At 37.5% G+C, this 20,103-nt stretch overlaps 1 protein-coding gene across 3 annotated transcripts in view; it reads right to left on the bottom strand.

Annotated features, from left to right (window-relative positions):
- Positions 1-535: 535 nt before the first annotated feature.
- SMCO2 (single-pass membrane protein with coiled-coil domains 2) overlaps positions 536-20,103 on the bottom strand; it is a 39,621-nt gene continuing 20,053 nt past the window's right edge. For all 3 annotated transcript variants that reach the window (XM_056798390.1, XM_056798391.1, XM_056798392.1), the window contains 8 exons: positions 19,432-19,491; positions 17,225-17,379; positions 14,660-14,809; positions 12,542-12,638; positions 6,225-6,281; positions 3,531-3,587; positions 2,230-2,390; positions 536-796 (listed from right to left, as the gene is read on the bottom strand). In XM_056798390.1, coding sequence (XP_056654368.1) covers positions 598-796; positions 2,230-2,390; positions 3,531-3,587; positions 6,225-6,281; positions 12,542-12,638; positions 14,660-14,809; positions 17,225-17,379; positions 19,432-19,491 — 936 coding nt within the window. In that variant the 3' untranslated portion in view covers positions 536-597. The remainder of the gene's footprint in view (positions 797-2,229; positions 2,391-3,530; positions 3,588-6,224; positions 6,282-12,541; positions 12,639-14,659; positions 14,810-17,224; positions 17,380-19,431; positions 19,492-20,103) is intronic.

The following is a 20,103-nucleotide window of genomic DNA, read 5'->3' as shown; positions in this document are numbered from 1 at the left end:
TTGCAAAAGATTAGAAACTGAGGGGATGCCCATCATTTGGGGAATGGCTGTTATGGTATGTAAATGTGATTAAATACTATTGTGTTTTAAGAAATGACAAATTTTAGAGGAACCTGGGAAAATTGTATGAACAGATGCAAAATGAATTAAGCAGAATGAGGAGAAAAGATTATAACACAATATCAATATTGTCAAAACAAACAAATCTAAAAGACTTAAGAACTTTGATCACTGCAATAATCAACAATAATTTTTGAGAATGTAAAAGGAAGGAGACAAAAAAGTTTGAGAATCACTGCTCAAGGGGAAGCCACTCAGATTCTTCTTATTCACAGTCCTTTTTCATTAACTACTTGAGATGTATCTTCTTCACACTACTGACCTTTTTTCTTAGGTGTCAGCCAGGTAGTCAGAGGGTAGAATAAACAATTTTCTATTTCTAAGGTAGAACATGAATACTTTATTTTTGTTTTATGGTCATCTAAGGCTTAATATTTTCAAAAGTGGAATTCTATTAAAAACAAAGTAATAACAATTCTATAATAGCCAGCATTTTAATGGGAAAAAGTGAATAGGCTAATGGCATATGCCTTTCCTTTAAGAAGGCAACAGGTCTTCCATTTCCAGATTCCAGAAGGGAGCAACAAGCTCTTTCAGCTCCCACATTCTTCGGCGCCCAAGAATCCCAGGGATCATGGTTTCAAAGATGAATGTCGGATCAATAAAAAGTACGTAACATAAAAATCCAATGCTGGTGGAGGCATAGAAAAACACAAAAGACCACAGTACACGTTTCCTGCCAAAAAGAAAATGTCATTAGATAAGCAAAGCCATGTACCTTCAAAATACAGACAGGACGCGGGCCGCTGGGGAGCCAGGATTTTCTAAAGACCATTAATAGTGTGTTAATACTGAATTAGGACACTTTTGGAGAGAGATTTTTCCCTTTATGCAATGTGAGCTTTCAAAACAAGTCAAATTAAATTATATTTTAATTAATATTTTAAGATTTTTTATTTATCATTCAAGTACAGTGAAATACATATATGTTTCTGTACATATGCTTATGCATATATGTATACACACATACCTACACATCTCTTTCCTAGCCATTGGTTTTCATTTCTAAAACGTCCTTAAATGAGATCTTACATACCTAACGGGACTAAGACCCCAATGGTGAGCACTCAAGAGCACTTACTAAGTTTTAAAATAATAATTTTAATCATTTTAAATATTTTCCCCCTTGAAAAAAGTCCAGATTGTTCATTTGAAATCCTTTTTTCCTCTTTTTGTCTCTAAACATTATCATGGAAAGCTTTCTGGGATTTATACACTATGCTTTTTTTTTTTTAACCCTTACCTTCTCTCTTAGAAATATCTCTTCTGTAATATGGAAATGTGTTTTGAGTGATAATGCACATATAACCCAGCAGAATTGCTTGTCTGCTCCAGGAGCAGGGAGGGAAGAGAGAAGGGAGAAAACATGAATCATGTAACCTTGGAAAATACTTAAAAATAAATAAATTAATCGATTAAAAGAAATTTTTAAAAAGAAATATCTATTCTGGGGGCAGTTAGATTGTTCGGTAGACTGAGAATCAGGTAGAGAGATGGAGGTCCTGGGTTCAAATCTAGTCTCAGACACTTCCTAGCTGTGTGACCCTGGGCAAGTCACTTAACCCCCTTTGCCTAGCCCCTTACCACTATTCTGCCTTGAAACTAATACTCAGTATTGATTCTAAGATGGAAGGTAAGGGTTTAAAAAAAATAAGAAATATTTATTCTAAGACAGAAGAGAGGTAAGGGCTAGGCAATGGGGGTGAAGTGACTTGTCCAGGATCACACTGCTAGGAAGTATCTGAGGCTTCACTGTGCTCTTTTTCTCGACCACATGGTGCTTTTCCGGTTTTTTAATTTTATTTTTATCTTCACATTCTAGATGGGAGTTTTATAATCACTCCAATTTCTTTAACTGATAGCAAAGAGCCTTCTGATTCTGTCTCATTCAATTCAATTCCGCAGACTCTTGTACAAGGTAGGGACGGAAGATAGGAAGAGGAAATGTATAGCCTCTGCCCTCGAGGGACTTCTATTCTGTTAGGGTCCATCTGCGGCGCTCAGATGTGGAACGGCAAGGGAAGCGTCCAAGTCCATGACCACGTCTGAGCTGCTTTGCTCACTTTTCCCTTTGTTTGCTAAAGCAGGCTTTCCCCTGTCTTTACCTACCACTTGGAAGCGTTCGTCCCTAAAAACAGTGTCCGACGAGCCATCGGCTTCGTGTCTTCAACATCCCTCATTGTAATCATTTCCGCCTCAGTCTCCTCTAGCTGTCTCAGCTGGTATTTCTCCAGCTCGGTGTTCATGACCGTCATGTCCTTGTAGAAGTTCTAAAAAGAAGAAGAAGAAACAACAAACACACCCAGAAGCGCCGATTTACATCAGAGTAAGCTCTTTGGAGCCCTGCCGGTGTTATCAGAGCGTCGCGTAAAGGAAGCTGCGGATTGCGTCCCACAAACAAAAACCTTTTAAACGGCTAATACGGACAATAACGGCATTAATAACTCCCTCTGTGTGAAGCCGCAGACCCTTCCTAGCTGGGTGACTCTGGGCCCGTCACTTAACTCCAGGTGCCCAGCCCTGGCCATTGCTTCGTCTCAGAATGAACACTGACACGGACGGTAAGGGTTTGACAGAAATAAAGCCCGTTGGGAGAGAGAGAAATTTGTAGCGGGAAGGGTGGGAAGGAGAGCAGAGGAAAGGGGGAAAACCGTAAAGGACTTAAAGGAGACTTTACCGTTTACTTTGAATTCGAGATTTAGAGCTGTGCTGTGGGCCAACCTCTTCATCTTATAGATGGGGAAACTCGGGTAGAGAGAGTGAAATGACTTGCCCAGCATTGGGCAGGGTTGGGGTTTTTCCAAATTGAACCCTTGTCCAATGGCTACCATGCCGCACTGTTTCATTGGACAGCCTCCTAACCATGAGCATCACCTCTATTTTAGAGCTGCTGAAGCCAAGATTGGGATAAATGGGTGAACATGCCTAAGGGTGCCCCATCAATAAACACCTGAACTGTGGTTCAAACACGGATTTCGGGGCTCCAGTGCAAAGGCAGGCTTTTTACAGTATCTGGAACAGAAAAGAAAATGATCCCCACCTTTATCGAACTCTAGTCAGTAGACCATCCAGGTGGGAGGAAGAAAAGCATTGTCCCTGGCTCCATTTTTGGTGTAAAAAAAAAAAAAACCCCAAACCACCAGTAATAAAATTATTTTAACAACAAAGTCACTTTATCTTCATGGAGTGACCCATTTTATTGGTGCAGGAAAATCGAAGCTGTCCAGTTCAACGGGAAGAGTTTGGCTTTGAAGGTACAAATACTACCTACCTCTTTCCCTTACTACTTGGGCAAGCTTTGGCAAATTAAGCTCTTTCCCTGAGCTTTAGTTTCCCCATCTGTAGAATGAGAAGGTCGAACTCATCCCTTCAATCTCTGGATCTAGGAATGTTTGCACCTAAAATCTTACCTCTATTTGGACGATGAGTTTCCTCTTCAGTTCCTGGGCTTCGTTGCAAGGATTCACCTAAACAAATTCACACAATTATAATAAATAACATAATCGTGGTGATATTACAGATGATGATGTTCTGATTTCACTTATTTGGGCAGAAAAGTCTCTGTTTAAAAATAACAATTTTCTTCCACAATAGTTCCAGTTAGGAGTGTAACCACTATATAGTGAAGGAGAATTATTCCAAACACTTCAAAGAACATTCGACTTTCCTGCACTTCAGAAACACTGTTTATAGTATGATAACTGAAGTGCGAATTCCGTAGCATAATGCTTCGCTCTTCCTTACCATTGATCCCCTAATGGTCTAGAGTAGTTTAGTGCGTAGTTATGCTCTTGAAAGTGATAACAATGATTTCTTTTTAAAATCCCCTATTATTCAGACAAATCATTTTTATAATGAATATAAATGAAAAGGCTCCATAGCTGGAAACCCAATTTCCTTTTCCTTTCCTGGCTTCCATGACCACTCTGGTCATTTATTCAATAATATATAACGGGTTAGGGAGTGCAGCTCTTTACTGGGTCCTGCTTATTTTCCTAGGACTGGCTTTGTCTTTTGTATGTGAATATAAAGACTTCTGCGCAGTAGCCTAGTATTGTTCAGAGCAGTAATGCCAGTATTCTACTTAAGAAATCAAAATATGATGCTGAATGTGGAAGTCATTCTCTATAAAAACCAGTAGAGCATTTCTCCATTTTGTACATGTGGTCGTGGGGAGAAGGGGAAGAATGGATCAGGACACTTTTGAACAGTTGATTCCCTTCTCCCCTCAGTTAAAGAAATTCAAAAATATAAGATGGGTAACAGAGACAAGGAGGAGGTAAGGTCTCAAATGAAGTGTTCAAAGTCTCTGTTTCCTCTTCTAGGTGTGAAATTTTCCAATAGCCACTGGCTCATCAAGACTCAACCAAACTCCTGTTGAGCCTTTATTTTTATTATTACCAATTACATGGTATAACAAGTTCCATGCCAGTTTTCCCAATTTATCTCCCTTGCTCCCTTCTCCTTCCCCCTCCTGGTGCTGGCAGGCAATCCAGTGTGGGTTATCCATTTATCATCATGTAAAACATATTTCCATATTGTTCATTTTTGTGAGGAATCTTATGACACCCAAACCCCAAGACATAAACCCAAATAAACAATCCAAAAATCATCTGCTTTCATCTACATTCTGACTCCAACAATTCTTTCTCTGGAAATGGATACTATTCTTTGTCCCTCAAATTTGCCCCAGATCATTGTATTGCTCCAAGTAGCAAAGTCTGCCACATTTGATCATTCTACAATATTGCTGTTACTGTGGACAATGTTTTCCTGGTTCTGCTTATTCCACTCTGCATCAGTTCATGGAGGTCTTTCCAGCTCTTTCTGACAGTATTCCATCACCTCATATAACACAATTTGTTCAGCCCTTCCCCAATGGATGGACATCCCCTCAATTTCCAATTCTTTGCTACCACACAAAAAATATATATTTGTATAAGTCTGTCTCCCTCCCCACTGATCCTTTAAAAAAATAAGACACTCTATTGGGCAGGGATTCTTAACCTTTTTTGAACCCTCTGAATCGATTCTCCAAAGAATATTTTTCAATGTTTACATAAAGTACATAACATTATTAAAGAAATAAATTATATTGAAATACAGTTATCCATATATTAAATTAATAAGTTCATAAGCCCTAGGTTAAGAACCCTGTCTCTAGAGAATCAGTCATGTCAGGACCTCTCTTCTAGCATACTCTATATGTGTCTTTTAGTAGGCGAATGCTCCCCAGGGTTATGGGGAGAATGTTTTGTAGTTGGTTTTATTATTTTTTTCTTATGACTTATTTTCAATAAATGTCTTTATTTTGAGTTGTGTCAACTGGCTATCAAAAGTAAATAAATATGTGGGGCCTCATGAGATATAGTTATGAAAGTGCAAACCCACAGAGAGACCTTGAACTTCAGTTTCTCCATCTCAGTCCAGCAGGGACTCCAAAATTTCCACTTCCCAGAAGTTGACCTGGAAAGGCACATTGAGGCAACCTCCTTATCTCCAGTTCAGATAAGAGAGTTCTGGTCTTCCCTTTGTTCCTATGAAGTCACATAGCTAAGAACAGTGAGGGGGACAGCAGAAGTCCTACCCATAAAAGTTAATGAGGTCAGATCCCTCACCTCAGACTGAGCAAACATGAGATGTTCAACATTTCCTAGAAGATGAGGAACACTGAAGGCTAAATTACATGGCAGGCATGGCCCAACCAGAAGAGGCATGGGACCCCTGCCCAAGGGTCTGTGAGGGACTAAAGCTATTATGGGTACCTAGGAAGAGGGTTGCTCATCAGCTTGCTATATTGGTTTGGTTTGGGTTTTTTTTTAATATAGGTTTATTAATTTGTAGACTTGTAATTAAACTTTATAAACTTGTGTATTTCTAAGGAGAGTTGAGAGCCTAAGAGTGTCATGCTGAAGCTCACAAATGATCTGGGTAATAATGACATGAAACCTCCAAAGTATACCTAAGCCCTTCACATCAGAGGTGATACCCCAACACAAGAGTTAAATGGGTTGAGAATGCCCAAATCATAGCTCTCTTTGGTTCAGAGATTTTTTCAAAGAATTCCACCATATTTTCTTTGTAGCACAGCCATCTTTTATCACCTGAACAAACTTGCTGTTCATTTCTTCCAATTCTCTTTTTATCATCATGATCTTCTCCTATGTAAAGAAAGTATGAGGTTGAGCTGAATAGGTACTTGCAGGGTTTGGAATAAATCAGCTGTAGGAAAGATAGATCACTCTTAGGAGAAAAGAATAAGATTGTTTTTAGGGCTGTTTGACCAGATAGAATTAGACTTAAGAGGAATCACTCCCGTTTGCCTTGTCAATAACTTCTTTCTCCCAATAGCTCTAAAGTACTTAACTTTAAAAATAATATTAACTTTTCCCCCTATTACGTATAAAAACAGTATTTAACATTCATTTTAAAAGAGCTTTGAGTTCCAAATTCTCTCCCTCCTTTCCTCCTCCCTGCCCTTTCTCCTCCCTAAAAAAGGAGCAATCTGATATAGATTTTACATGCAACCTGGAGCTTTACATCAAATTTACTTCCTTGGTATATATTCTGTGGATACTATAATGTGTACAACATTACCACCACCCCAATAAAATCCAAGTTTTTTTGAAGACAATTTTTTTTCTTTTCCCTTTTTACTCTCAGCTTCTTATAGGTGCTTAATAAAAAATGTTGTTTGATTGATTGAAATAAAGATCAATTTTACTACATGTCTATTACATGGATCTCCTTGTAGCTAGGCTCTACATAGAAAATTCAGTACATTCCATGCTTCTTTTCTTTCGTCAAATACATTTTTCTCCAGCATAATTTCTCTCCCTCCCTCTCTCCCACCTGCCCGATTGAGAAGGCAAGCAATTTGATATAGGTTTTACACATGCAGTCATTTAAACATATTCCAAATTAGTCATGTGAAGGAAAACACAGATCAGAAAAATATAACGTTTAAAAAATTATTTGATCTCCATTTAGATTCAAACAGTTCTTTCTCTGGAGGTGGATAACATTTTTTCATCATCAATCCTTTGGAATTGGCTTGGATCATTATATTGTTGAGAATAATTAAATTCTTCACAGTTGATCATTGTACAATATTACTGCTAATGTGGACAATGTTCTCCTGGTTCTGCTCACTTCTCTTTGCATCAGTTCATATAAGTTTCCCAGGTTTTTCTGAAAGCATTCTACTCATCATTTCTTATAGCATAATAGTATTCCATCATAAGCATATATCACAATTTGTTTAGCCATTTCCCAATTGATGGATGTCCCTTTGATTTCTAATTCTTTGCTACTACAAAAAAAAGAGCTGCTATAACTATACAGCTAAAACTATAGGTCCCTTTCCTCCCCTTTCCCTTTGGGAAATCTCTTTAAGATACAGACTTCATAGTGGTAATTCTGAGTTCAAAGGTGATGTGCAGTTTTAAGCCCTTTGGGCATAGTTCCAAATTGCTCTCCAGAATGGATCAGTTCACATATCAATCAACAGTGCATTGACGTCTCTATTTTCTACATTCCCTCCAACATTTGGCATTTTTTCTTTTCTGTCATATTAGTCAATCTAATTGGTGTGAGGTGGCAAATCAGAATTGTTTTAATTTGTATTTCTCCAATAATGATTTAGAGCATTTTTGTATTTGACTATATTTTGCTCTAAGTTCTCTTCATCTGAAAACTGCCTGTTGCTACCCTTTTGCCATTTATCAATCAGGAAATGACTTGTATTCTTATAAATTTGACACTGTTTTCTACATATTTTTGAAATGAGGCCTTTATCAGAGAAATGTGATGTAAAAAAATTTCTGCTTCTAATCCTGGGTACATTGGTTTTGTGTAAAACCTTTTAAATTTAATGTAATCAAAATTATCCATTTTACATCCTGTAATGCTCTTTATCTCTTGTTTGGACACAAATCCTTCCCTTATCCATAGATCTGACTGGTAAAAATTTTCATGCACCCCTAGCTTGCTCACGATAATACCCTCTATGTCTAATTTATGTCCTCGTTTTTACCTTATCTTGATATAGAATATGTGATGTTGGCCCATACCTAGTTTCTGCCCAACAGCTTTCCAGTTTTCCCAGCAATTTTTGTCAAATAGTGAGTTCTTGTCTCCAAACTCAAATCTTTAGATTTATCAAACAGTAGATTACTATGATCATTTACTACTGTGTATTGTGTACCTAATCTAGTCCACTAATCCACCACTATTTCTTTTCTTTTTTTTTTTTTAGGAGCTGGGCTTTTATTTATTTATTTAAAAATTTTTTTAATTTTATTTAATTAGATGACTTAGAATAATTTTTCCCTGATTACAAGACTCATGTTCCTTCTTCCTCTCCTCACACCCCCTCCCATATCTGGCACGCAGTTCCACTGGGTTTAACATGTGCCACTGATCAAGAGCCATTTCCTTATTATTAATATTTGCACTAGGTCCACCACTATGTCTTAGCCAATGCCAGATCATTTTGCTGATTACCACTTTGTTTGAGATTACCACAGTTTGAAAGCTGGGACTGCTGAGGCTACCTTCCTTTGCAATTTTTTTTTCATTGCTTCTCTACATAGTCTTGACTTTTTGTTCTTCTAGATGAATTTCATCATGTCACTCCTTTCTCAACTTAACTCTTTCCCACTTTCCTTGTTCCCAATTTTCTTTTTTCTTTATTCGTTTCTTTTCACTCTCTTGATATTTTCTGTTGCTTTTAGAGAGAGTCAAAACTCTAACTCTATCATGGGGTGAATGAAACTTTATGCAGGGCATTGAAATGAAGAGGGTCTAGGAGAAGTTGCAATAAATCTCTTAGGTGACCTCAGCACCATGTCTACTCTCACGGTTCTCTGTTGGCCCTGGGCTCAACCAAATTGTGTCTTGCTAATCATAGCCTGAAGCCTTCCTTCCTCTCCAATTTCTGTGGAAAGAAGAAGTGGGACTCTTAGGAATGAGTCTCCCTCCCTCTTCTAGGATTTTTCCCAAAGCTGCATCAATCTCCTGTCCCTCAAGAGAATTTTCTCAAGGCATCATTTCAACTAGCTCCAGCTCTGGATGAAGCTGTCTAAGGCATACTAATCCTTGATCTGTGTGCTTTGTATTTTTTGGAGTTTTCCATTTACAAACTACATAAAACATGCTGTATGACAGAGTCAGGGTTCAAAAAGCCCTTGACAGGTTAGAACATTCGACTGAAGAGAAAATGCAATGGGGATAAATACAAAAACTTACAAATCTTTTTAAGAAAATCAATTTCACATTTAGATGTGATTACATAGTAGACTGACCAAAGGTTTTAGGGTAGCCTAAACTCAAAATGAATCAGCAATGTGATGTGACAGGCAAAAATTATTTAATACCATCTTAGGCTATTTTAAGAAAAGCTTAGCTTCCAGGGCTAATAACCTCCTGAGGCTACCCCTTCTAACTCTTAACTCACACTAGTTTGCAGGTTGGATCCCCAAAGTAGAACAGATTGAGAAACAAATAGGGGATGTTTAGGCCCTCCTTGGCCAATTTTGTAAAGCTGGGTTAGGATTTCAAGGTTTTCAACAAAAAATAAATGGAGAGTGGGGTAGCCAGTTGGTTCAGTAGATAACCAGGCTTGGAGAGAGATGGAAGGTCCTGGGTTCAAATGCAACTTCAGATACTTCCTAGTTGTGTGACCCTGGGCAAGCCATTTAACCCCAATTGCCTAGTCCTCACTGCCTTGGAACCTGGATACTTGGTATTAATATTCTAAGACAGAAGGAAAGAGTTCACACACCCACTTGGAAATCTCCTTGTTTGCTTTAAAATCTAACTCTCATCAGAAACTAAATTCTATTTTGATTACTATACAGATTGGGGTCCTCCACCAAAACTCATTTCTGAGAATTAAAATAATGCCTCTCTCCCTCCTCTTGTCCCCACTAAAATCCTCTTAATTCAAATTATAGTTTGATTTAGCTCAATGTAGAATCGCTGAATTAGCCTCTTAATTCAAGTTATAGTTTGATTTAGCTCAATGTAGAATTGCTGAATTAGCCTCTTAATTCAAATTATAATTTGATTTTAGCTAAGACACTTCCTTGCTGTGTGATCCTGGGCAAGTTACTTAACCCCCCTTGCCTAGCCTTTACTGCTCTTCTGCTAAAAGGGTCCTTAAAAAAAAGTGAAATAAAATAAAATCATCTCTCTAAAGGCTCAGAAGGAAGATTCATGTGGAACTCAAGAGCCACCATTGCCCTGGGATAGACAGAAAGGCTTCTTGTTGGGAGTTAATGATATGCCCAAATGATATGCATAAAAGAAATGGAGCCTCTCTGATATTTTTTACTATTTATTTTTTTTTTAAACCCTTATCTTCTTAGAATCGATACAATGTATTATTTCTAAGACAAAAGAGCAATAAGGGATAGGCAATGGGGGTCAAATGACTTGCCCAGGATCATACAGCTAGGAAGTGTCTGAGGTCAGATTTGAACCCAGGACCTCCCATATCTGGGCCTGATATTTTTTAATAACCTTCAGAAGGAAGAGATTTTACCAGGCATCCATTCCCAGTTGACATTCAGTGGCCAATCTTTTTTGGCATAATCTTTTGATATGAGGACCAATTCAGAGTTGTTGCTTCCTCCCAAGGGGCCATTAGAACATGTAGTTAATTTAGCCAGGGACTGCAATCCAGAGCAGATCTTGATACCTTTGTACCAGGTTTGTTATCCGCTTCCCAGACTCATCTGTTTTCTATTCCTGCCTATTGGATTGCTCCATCTCCTTCTTAGCTCCTTTTTCTTCTCCTGTCTTCTAACTGTAAGCTTCTATCCTCAGTCCTCTTCTCTACACGCTCCCTTTCTTGGCAATCGAAGGGGCCCTCTTGGCTTAAATTGATTATTTCTGGGTAATTGATTGGCGAGTCTATAGCTCCATAGAACTATAAACTCTTTAGAGCCCAGTGGAGCTACAGGCTCACAGTTTTGCTGCTAAAGTCTCCACGTAAAGGTGCCAATAACATGAGGAACTCAGCCTCAGAAGAAACTCCTCCCTTCCTCCAGAGCAGCCCTTTATTTCATCTTCTTGATTTTTGATGTTTTCATTCATTCCTTGGCAAGCTGTCAGACGGACTCATCTCTGCAGGACTTCCCCACCATGCCGTCCTTGCACGGCTTGCTTTCCTCCATTCCTCACTTTTCCATTTCCTTTTATGTACTGTCTTCCTGGAGGGAAGACACTTGTCTTCTGTCTTCTTCACTATGCTTGAATTTGTTTATGCTTAATAAATGTTCGTTGACTTGGTTTGACCATCCCTAGCTTGTGCTTTCTTCAGGACCACCTCAAATGCTACTTCCTACATGAAGATCTAGAAAGGAGAGTTCTTGCCACCAAAGCCCTTAGCTCTGTCTAATGGTTCAACATTGGAAATTGATATGAATTTCAGGGGCAGTTAGGAGACACAGTGGATTAGGGCAGTTAGGAGACACAGCCAGATCTAGAGAGAGACAAGTGGTCCTGGATTCAAATCTGACCTCAGACACTTCCCAAGCTGTGTGACCCTGGGCAGGTCCCTTACTTCCACCAACACCAGTCCCCCCCCTCCCACACACACACCCCATTGCCTAGCCCTTTACTGCTCTTTTTTGCTTTGGAACCAAAACACAATATTGATTCTAAGACAGAAGGAAAAGGTTTTTAAAAAAAGAAATTCATATGATTTTATCAGTGGAAATGACATTAAAGGAGACCTATAACCATTTGCTCTGCTTCTATACCCTAAGGACCATGGAACTTTTCTATCTGACTTGGAAATAGAATTTTCCATATAAGGTATCTTCCCCCATTCGAATGTGAACTCCTTGAGAGCAGGGACTGTCTTACTTTTGTATTTGCATCCTCACTATCTAATGCTATATTTTGTACACAGTAAGTGCTTAATAAATGCTTCCTTCATTCATCATTCATTCTTTTTTTTTAACTTAGATTATTAAAGTTTAAATGTAAAAATACATTTTATTTTGTAGGGATAAAAGGAGAAAAAACCGAGAGTTCTGACTCTCCAAGAAGAGACATAGTTCAACAAAGCTCAAGATCAATGAAGAAATTCTAACTTCCTAAATTCAGAAGTTTTTATCATACAATGGAGAGAATACTCCACCAGTCTATCAAATATGCCTACTGTACTAATTGGCTGAAACAGTGAAGTCAAACCTTTTTCTACCTTCAATGAATGGGATTAGAAGTCCTAAAAACTTCATCCCAGTCCTTACCATTTGATCCTAGAGTTTCTAAGTTTTGTCAAGAAACTGCTGTCAGTTTTTAATATGTCTCTAAAGAAAATAACAGTCTTGGAGATGGTGAGGGAAGGATGAATACTATCATCAGAAGAATAAAAGTCTACGTGATAGTCTTTTTCAGACCTTCTTACCTGCTTGCTTAACTCCTCTTTAATTTCAAGGTATTGGCATTGATTTGCCTCTAGCTGTTCCATTTGGTTTTCCATTTTAATCACTTCATTTAATAAACTACAAAGAAAAAAAAAGACCAAAAGAATGATTGCATTGTAGCACAAAGCCTTCCTAAATATATTTTTTATGAAGCTTTTGATTAGAATAGGCATTATTTTAGCAAATTGAAAAAAACAAACTTACTTTCCATCTTAGCATCAATACTAAGTATTGGATCCAAGGCAGAAGGTGATAAGGGCTAGGCAAATGGGGTTAAATAACTTGCCCAGTCAGGAAGTGTCTGAGGCCAAATTTAAACCCAGGACCTTCCATCTCTAGCCCTAACTTAGTAAGAAAAAAGCCCAGGAACCACTAGCCTGACCAAACATATAAGTAAACCTTCTCAAAACCTTTGTCTGAATAATAGTTAGTATAGTAATTAAATAATTAATGCAATAAGTAATTAATATAGGAATAAAACAGTCATTGATCTAGTTATATATTTTCTTAAATTAAAAAAATTTAATGTCCATTTTTGTTCTCTTCAGTATTTGGTAGTAGGCATTTATAGATTGTAATGTTATCTGGGCATTTTTCTTACTCCTTTTTTTTTTACTTTTTTTCTTTTTTTGGGGGGGGGGGTTCTTACTCCTCTGCCAAAAAGTAATATTCCTGGATATCATCAGGTTCCTATCCCTGTCAAGGATAAAGCCTTTATGCCAGTCAAGTCAAGTCAATAACCCTTTATTAAGAACAACCCATTATGTGTCAGTCATTGTGGTAAGAACTGAAGATACAAAGAAAAAACAAAAGCAAAACAAACAAAAAACAGTTCCTACTCTCGAGTTACTCACAATCTAATGAGGGGACAATTTTTCTTCTTGCCTTGGAAAAAGATGGAGACTTCTGAAAACTGACTATGAACTCTTTGGAATTTGGAATATGAACTCTTTGTCTTAAAAAGACAGCATTGTTTTTTCTCTGCACCAGGAGAGAGATTATTGTAAGGCTCTATGATGGGCATGAGTTTCAATTTTGGGTTTTGGAATAGGATGCACTGAGGGTGGGTGTTCTGAATAGAGACTGTTAATTAAAGAACTCTGAAGCAAGGCAGGATATCACTTGAAGGGAATGAGACTGCTAGATGGGGCTATACCTTTAAGACCTTCATACAATACTTGATAAGTTTACTTCGCCCCTTCAACTCCACCCACCCTCTAACACTCTCTCCTGTGCCTATTTCTGGAAGATACTTTCTATATGATTTTGTCTATTTCTTAAAGTTATTCCTATTTCCCAATTTGGCCTCATTGGGGAAAAAAAGCTTGTGGATCATAAGTGGATCAAAACTCCCTGTAAGGAGGTGTGAGGGCAGCTATGTGGCTTAGTGGATAGGGTACCAGACCATGGCAAACCACTCTAGTATCTTTGCCAGGAAAGCTCCAAATGGCGTCATAAGACAGATAACTGAAACAACTGAGGTATAATGTAGCATATTAATGTCTGGATGGAAATACACAGAACCTAAACTGGACAGAGGTCCTTGGTTGAGAATAGATAAGATTTCATCTTGGTTTGGGGGGTTAACTAAAAGTGAGAGGAAGTTTATGATTTGGGTTTTATTAATAACTTTCTAGGGGAAAAAAGATGAGCACGGACAATTTCACCCTTAGAATGTCAGGTCACTAGGATGTAGATGAATCAGGAAAGTTCTAGTGTCCAACTCAAAAGCCATAGAGTAGGAGCATGGACCAAGAGAAAAGTCACCTACTGGGAGAAAGACGGTAGGATCTGGAAAGAAGGAATTGGAAGCCAAGTGCTACTGCTAACTTTCAAACTTTCCCAGATAGTATCACTTACTAGGATCAAAGGATCAGGCTTTAAAGGTGGAAAGGATTTCTGAAGCAATTCAATATTGAATATAGAATAATGTTGAATGAGCGAGCTTTTGAAACTTTTAAACTAGGACTTTGAAACACTAGCTTTTAAGGCTTTTTACCTCAACAGAGTTGCAGTTTTTGTCCTTGGCTAGTTTAGACTTAAATCATTTTTATTCTCATCAACACGAGACAAATATTTAGTAGAATACATTTACTTACTTTTTTACTGTTTCTTCTGTTGCTTTTATTTTTTGGACAATTATGTCATTTTTCTCAATCCAGTCTTTGTGATCAATTCCAAGTTTTTTCACTTGAAGAAACATCCTTGCATTCCAATAATTTAGCTTACATAACATATTCTTTTCAATCCTGCAGAAATATTTCTGGGATCAATATTTAGGGATAAAGAGGAAAACTCTCGAAACATCTATCCTTAACCCTTGCAGTTTTATTTTTCCTTTCATTCTCTGTGATCATAGAACCTGTACCCTGCTCTGTCACCAAAGAGAACCAAATAGAAAAGAGGACTAATTTTTAGCTCTATTCTCTCCTTAAATATTTCATCATTATTTTAAAAAGCTAAATAAAATCATTTCTCTTTTAAAACTGTTTTACTCTTGATTTAGCTCTTTTTTTAATTGGAGGAAAACTAGAGATTATTTCAATGTTGGTTTAGCTAAGCATTGTTACAACTATTCTGGGAATCAGTTTGAAACTGTAAACCTTAAAATTTCTCAGACTTATGAATGTTGGAAATTTCCCCATTGGGGAATCTTCTACTTAAAAAAATTCCCTAGCAGATAGTGAGAATTCTACTTGAATGTGAAAACTCCTTGCCTTGGGAATATCCCTACTCCACCCTACTTAAGACTGCTTTAGGACAGAAAACTCCTTGCTGAACAATGAAAGTGCTTTGACCCATCCTTATGGAAAGGACAGGAAGTTCTTTGAGTCATGCCTGTTTTTAAAATTGATACAATGGGATGCTAGGTACCTATATAGGTGGGGCAACTTGTAAACTACTTAAACCTAAAAGGGTGATAACTTATTCAGAGGTTTTTTCTTAATGAAATTTGTCGACACAGCAGCATTTTTTTCTGACTTACTAAAGAGATTAAAACTACTCAGCTGTGAATTCAAAATGGGCAGTCCTTTAGAAACATCTACAGTGATTGGTAGATGTAAGGACTTAGGGGAGGTGACAGAGGAAATTTTGCCCTTAAAAATAAGAGCTTGGATCTCATTCAGGGATCTCGATTTCTGATTCTCATTCTGGAGGATCTCATTCTGAGAGACTCATTTCCTTGAGGACTGATGCTTGAGGGCTCTTTCCTTGGAGATAGATCTCTTTGAGGAGAAGTGCTCTTGGAGGAAATCTTGTTCGGAAGGAGAGCTCCTTGAGGAGCTCCTCTGAGGGGCTCTGTCCCTCTGGGGTAGGAGCTCTGGAGGCTCTTGAGAGAGGCCCTTTGAAACAATCTCTGGCTGGAAGACTCTTTGAGGAAGGACACTGGCCTGGTGTCACTAGTATCCTTGTTTAGTCAGACCTTGTGGTGAGTGTTAAAAAACTGACTGATTTCTCTTTTAAGACTCAGGTCTAGGCCATATTGGCTTGAGGCCCTTCATACTTATTCCTTTCTTACTCTCTCTCTCTCTTTCTTTGATTACTCATTGTATTGTTAATTAAAATCTCTATAAAACCCAATTGACTTGGGTATTTGAATAATTGGGAATATTTCCATGGCGACCACCTTGTATTTTATTTTAAAACCCAAGACACTGTAGTGAAACATATTTCTGCGGTCAAATTTACTCACCCTCTCTTATATCTATCACAATTTATATCTTCCACTATTTTAATCACTAGTTTAAGATCTCAACCATTTTAAATCTCACAAAACCATATTAGAATAGTCACTAAAGTGTCCAAATCCTTTGACCCCTTTGGTGTCCAAAGACAAAAGCAAAGATTCCACATATGTTGAAATATTAATAGTAGCACTTTCTATGGTGGCAAAAAATAAAAACAAAAAAAATTGGAAATTAGGGAAGTGGCTTGAAAAAAGTTATGGCATATGAATGCAATGAAATAATATTACATCATGAAAAAATGATGGCTATCAAGATTTCACAGAAACTTGGAGAAGATGTATGTATGTCATCAGAGCAGAGAGCAAAAGTAGGACAATAATTTACAAAATGAGTAACATAATGCATAAGAAAGTAAGACTAAAGGACATGTAACAGCTAATCTGCCTTCTACTTCTCTCTTGTGGATGAAGTATATGTTGTTAGATATGCCCAAATATTGGTTTACTTTGCCTAATGATGTTTCTTTCTTTAGATGGAGGTACCATTGGGGAAGGTACATCGAGAAGTAATACCAATATAAAATTTAAAAGGCATCAATGAAGTGCTTTAAAAAAAAAGAGATTCTGTCAATGATAATTTTGCAAATTCTACCAAAAGAAATATGTAAATTTTGTCCCTATTCAAAGCTTTCAGAAAAGATTGTCTACCACTTTCCAAATGTTTGCCACACATTCTGAGGACAAGGGTAGAAAGGTGCTCTATTTATGCCTTCTTAAGCCAAGTCATTTGTAAGATTTTCTTGATTACATTAAATTTTGAAGTTAAAATTTCTCCCAGATTTTAAATATTCTGTTTTTCCTCAATTTAGATCTAAGCCATAATACTGACTTTTTCCATGTAATTTTTCTGGGTAATTATGCTCTTTCCCCTCCAAAAAAAATGTCAAGTTATTCTGTTACATTTGTTAAAACTTACTGGTCTTCAGGGTAAGAGAGAGTGTCTTCTTCTGACAAGAATGAAGATACAGGAAGCAGAGGCTCTAGGTCTTGAGTTTTAGTATCGTCTATCTTCTGCCCATTCTTTTGGTTTGACTGAGCCTCATTCTTTTCAACATCTGAATCCATCATATCCTAGTATCAATTCAGAAAAGAATTATACAGGACATAAATTAAGCCTCTCAAGCTTTGTGAATATTAAAATAATTACACAGGATGCTTCCTGAAGTCGTACACTGTACAAATATAACATTTTGTGGTAAACCTTGAGTATAGTTCTTTCTCCCCATTATAGAGAGGGAATTATAGTATTTTAGAGATAGAAGACAACTCAGAGCCATCAAGTCCAACCTGTACTGTAACTGCTGCCAAATATAGATACTACAATGCAGAAATTATGGGGGTCCAAACCTAGGTTTTATTATGCTCCAGTATAGGTTCAGGCTTCAAAGACACCTTGAACAATCATGAGAAATCAATAATGCTTCTTAAAGGAAAACTTTGATTAGATAGATAAATAATTCTTTTACATATTACAGTCTTATACATTCCTCTTAGGCCAGAAAGGTTTTAAAGAAGATAAATCCATAATCCCATACTTTCTGCAAAGCCACAAAAGTTGAAGAAAATTGAAAGGGAGTCTTCAGAAACTTGTCTAAGATACTTGGCTCACACAGAAATTGAACCCAAGTTTCTTGACTGCCACATATTCTGGGTACTCACCATGAAATCAACTAAAGACTAGAAACCTGTCTTTTTGTAAAATGGGATGACGTATCCAAGAAGTCTTTGGGAGCAGATTCTGCCTTTGTCTTTCCTCTCAAACCTGAATTTGTCTTCATCTGAATGGGCAAGGACTCTCTGAACTCTATCTTCCAGAAGGTTTGGGGGCAAAGCCTATAGTCCCTGGGAGAAAGTCCTGAGGGTGACTTCCCTGGGACATGGGGACCTCCACAAGATGATTTTGAAATATGATTTAAATTATACAGCACCAAACAAACATGTAGCACCTTCTTACTCAAGGAATTACAATACAACTTGATTTCAATCCTCAGGGTGTTGTGATAAGAGCAGGGGAACCAAAATCTCTTCAGAAGGAGGATACAAGAGTACTGAGGGATGATGGGTAAGGTCCCTAAGCACAAACTGATGCCCCAACAGAGATAGAGATGAAAGCAGCAGAGAATGGAGACAAGGGAGCAGCCACCAATTCCCACCATAGCCTCCTCTTCCAAGCTCTGTCAAGAGGGAGAACAAATGAAAAGACAAGAAAGATAAGAGGCTGGAGTGGGGAGAAAGAGGAAGGGGGTGAAGCTATATAGGGAAGAGCCTCTAGTTTTCTGTGAGAATCATGGAGAGATTCCTCTCTCTTCATTCAGGCTCTCTCATGGAGCCCATATCCCTTATTTCTAAAAATTTCTTAAAAAATAAAATAAAATAAAAAATAGATAATAAAATAATATTAATGATTATTATTAATTATATGTAATATAATAATTATACCAATTAAAATGATAAAAATAATATTCCTTATTTATTTTTTTAAAGTGTGTTCACTTTCTATGTTGGCCTTAGTAACTCTAAGATAGCAGTGGGTGTGTGGGTGGGTGGGTGGGTGTCCCCTTGGAGAGATCAGAAGCAGTGGTTGAGGGGGGCAGCGGTTGCTCACAGGTAGAGGTGGATGTGTGGGAGAGTTGTCTTTTCAGTTGCTAAGGGTTACCATCTGGGAACTAGAGATAAACCAAAGAGATGTTTATAGAGACCTATTAGTATGACTTTCCAAGCTGGGAAAACATTAAGTGATTCTGGACACAGACACAAAATGAGCCATTGGTGTTCTGGTGAGGAGAGATTTGGCAGGGAAGAGCTGGAGTAGATTCTCAGTGGCGTGAGACAAATCCCCCATCCCCATGGGGCTCTAGATAGATTCAATGAAAGAACTCCCTATCCTTCACTTGCGTGGAGTGGGGTCTTAGAGGAGAGCCATGCAGGGGGATGCCTAAAGGGAGAAATGGGGAAATAGCGGCTCAAGCTATTTGAGAATGAGGGCCAAAACTGTGTCTAGTTTTTCTCTCCAGCTAAATAAGTCCTACCTCCCGTCCTATTTCTATTAAAAAGATATGATCATATTTTATTATTATAATTATCTTAATTAAGTTCTGGAATATCTGCACCATGAAATCTTACCTCTATCCTTTGAAGAAGTTTCGTCTTGAATTTCTGAACTTCAGTAAAAGTATTGTTAAACTAAAGAAAAGGGAAAGGTATGGTAAATAGATCTCTGAAAATAGAAACTTGTGTGTAAATTCAAAATGTAGGCAATTAAGTCTCTTGAATTACTTGTTCAATGGGTTAAAATAATATAGCTAAATGAAATCACATTTTTTAAAAAATAGTTACAAATTCTCCCACCAAACCTTTGATTTTATTTTTTTTTAATCAGTAGAATTAATTGGTAAAGTAGAAACCATTTCACCTGGAGCTAGGAGACCTGATTTCTGTTCTAAACTCTCCACTAGCTAGATTAAATTTATGTAAATAATTTAATCTTTCAATACCTCAGTTTCCTAATTTGTAAAATAAAGGGTTAAATGATCTCTGAGGGTTTTTTCCTCTATGATTCTATGATATCAAGAAGATGTGCCAAAATGATGTAGCAAAACTGTCAAAAAGTGGGAAGAGGGAGAAGAAGCCAACATTTGGGGACTTTGTACAAATAAGATAGTCATGAGATGAAACTGAGTTCAGCCCTCAGAAAAATGCTTGCTCGTTTTGTTAAACATCACACTAAGCCTGGAGGGAAAATAAAGATGAAAAAAAGAAGAGTTTCTGTTTTTATGGATGTATAATCTAGTAGAG

This window comes from Monodelphis domestica, chromosome 5, assembly GCF_027887165.1.
Source record: "Monodelphis domestica isolate mMonDom1 chromosome 5, mMonDom1.pri, whole genome shotgun sequence".
Taxonomy (NCBI): Eukaryota; Metazoa; Chordata; class Mammalia; order Didelphimorphia; family Didelphidae; genus Monodelphis; species Monodelphis domestica.
Note: the sequence above shows the minus strand (reverse complement) of the source record. Positions and strands in the feature narration are given on the sequence as shown.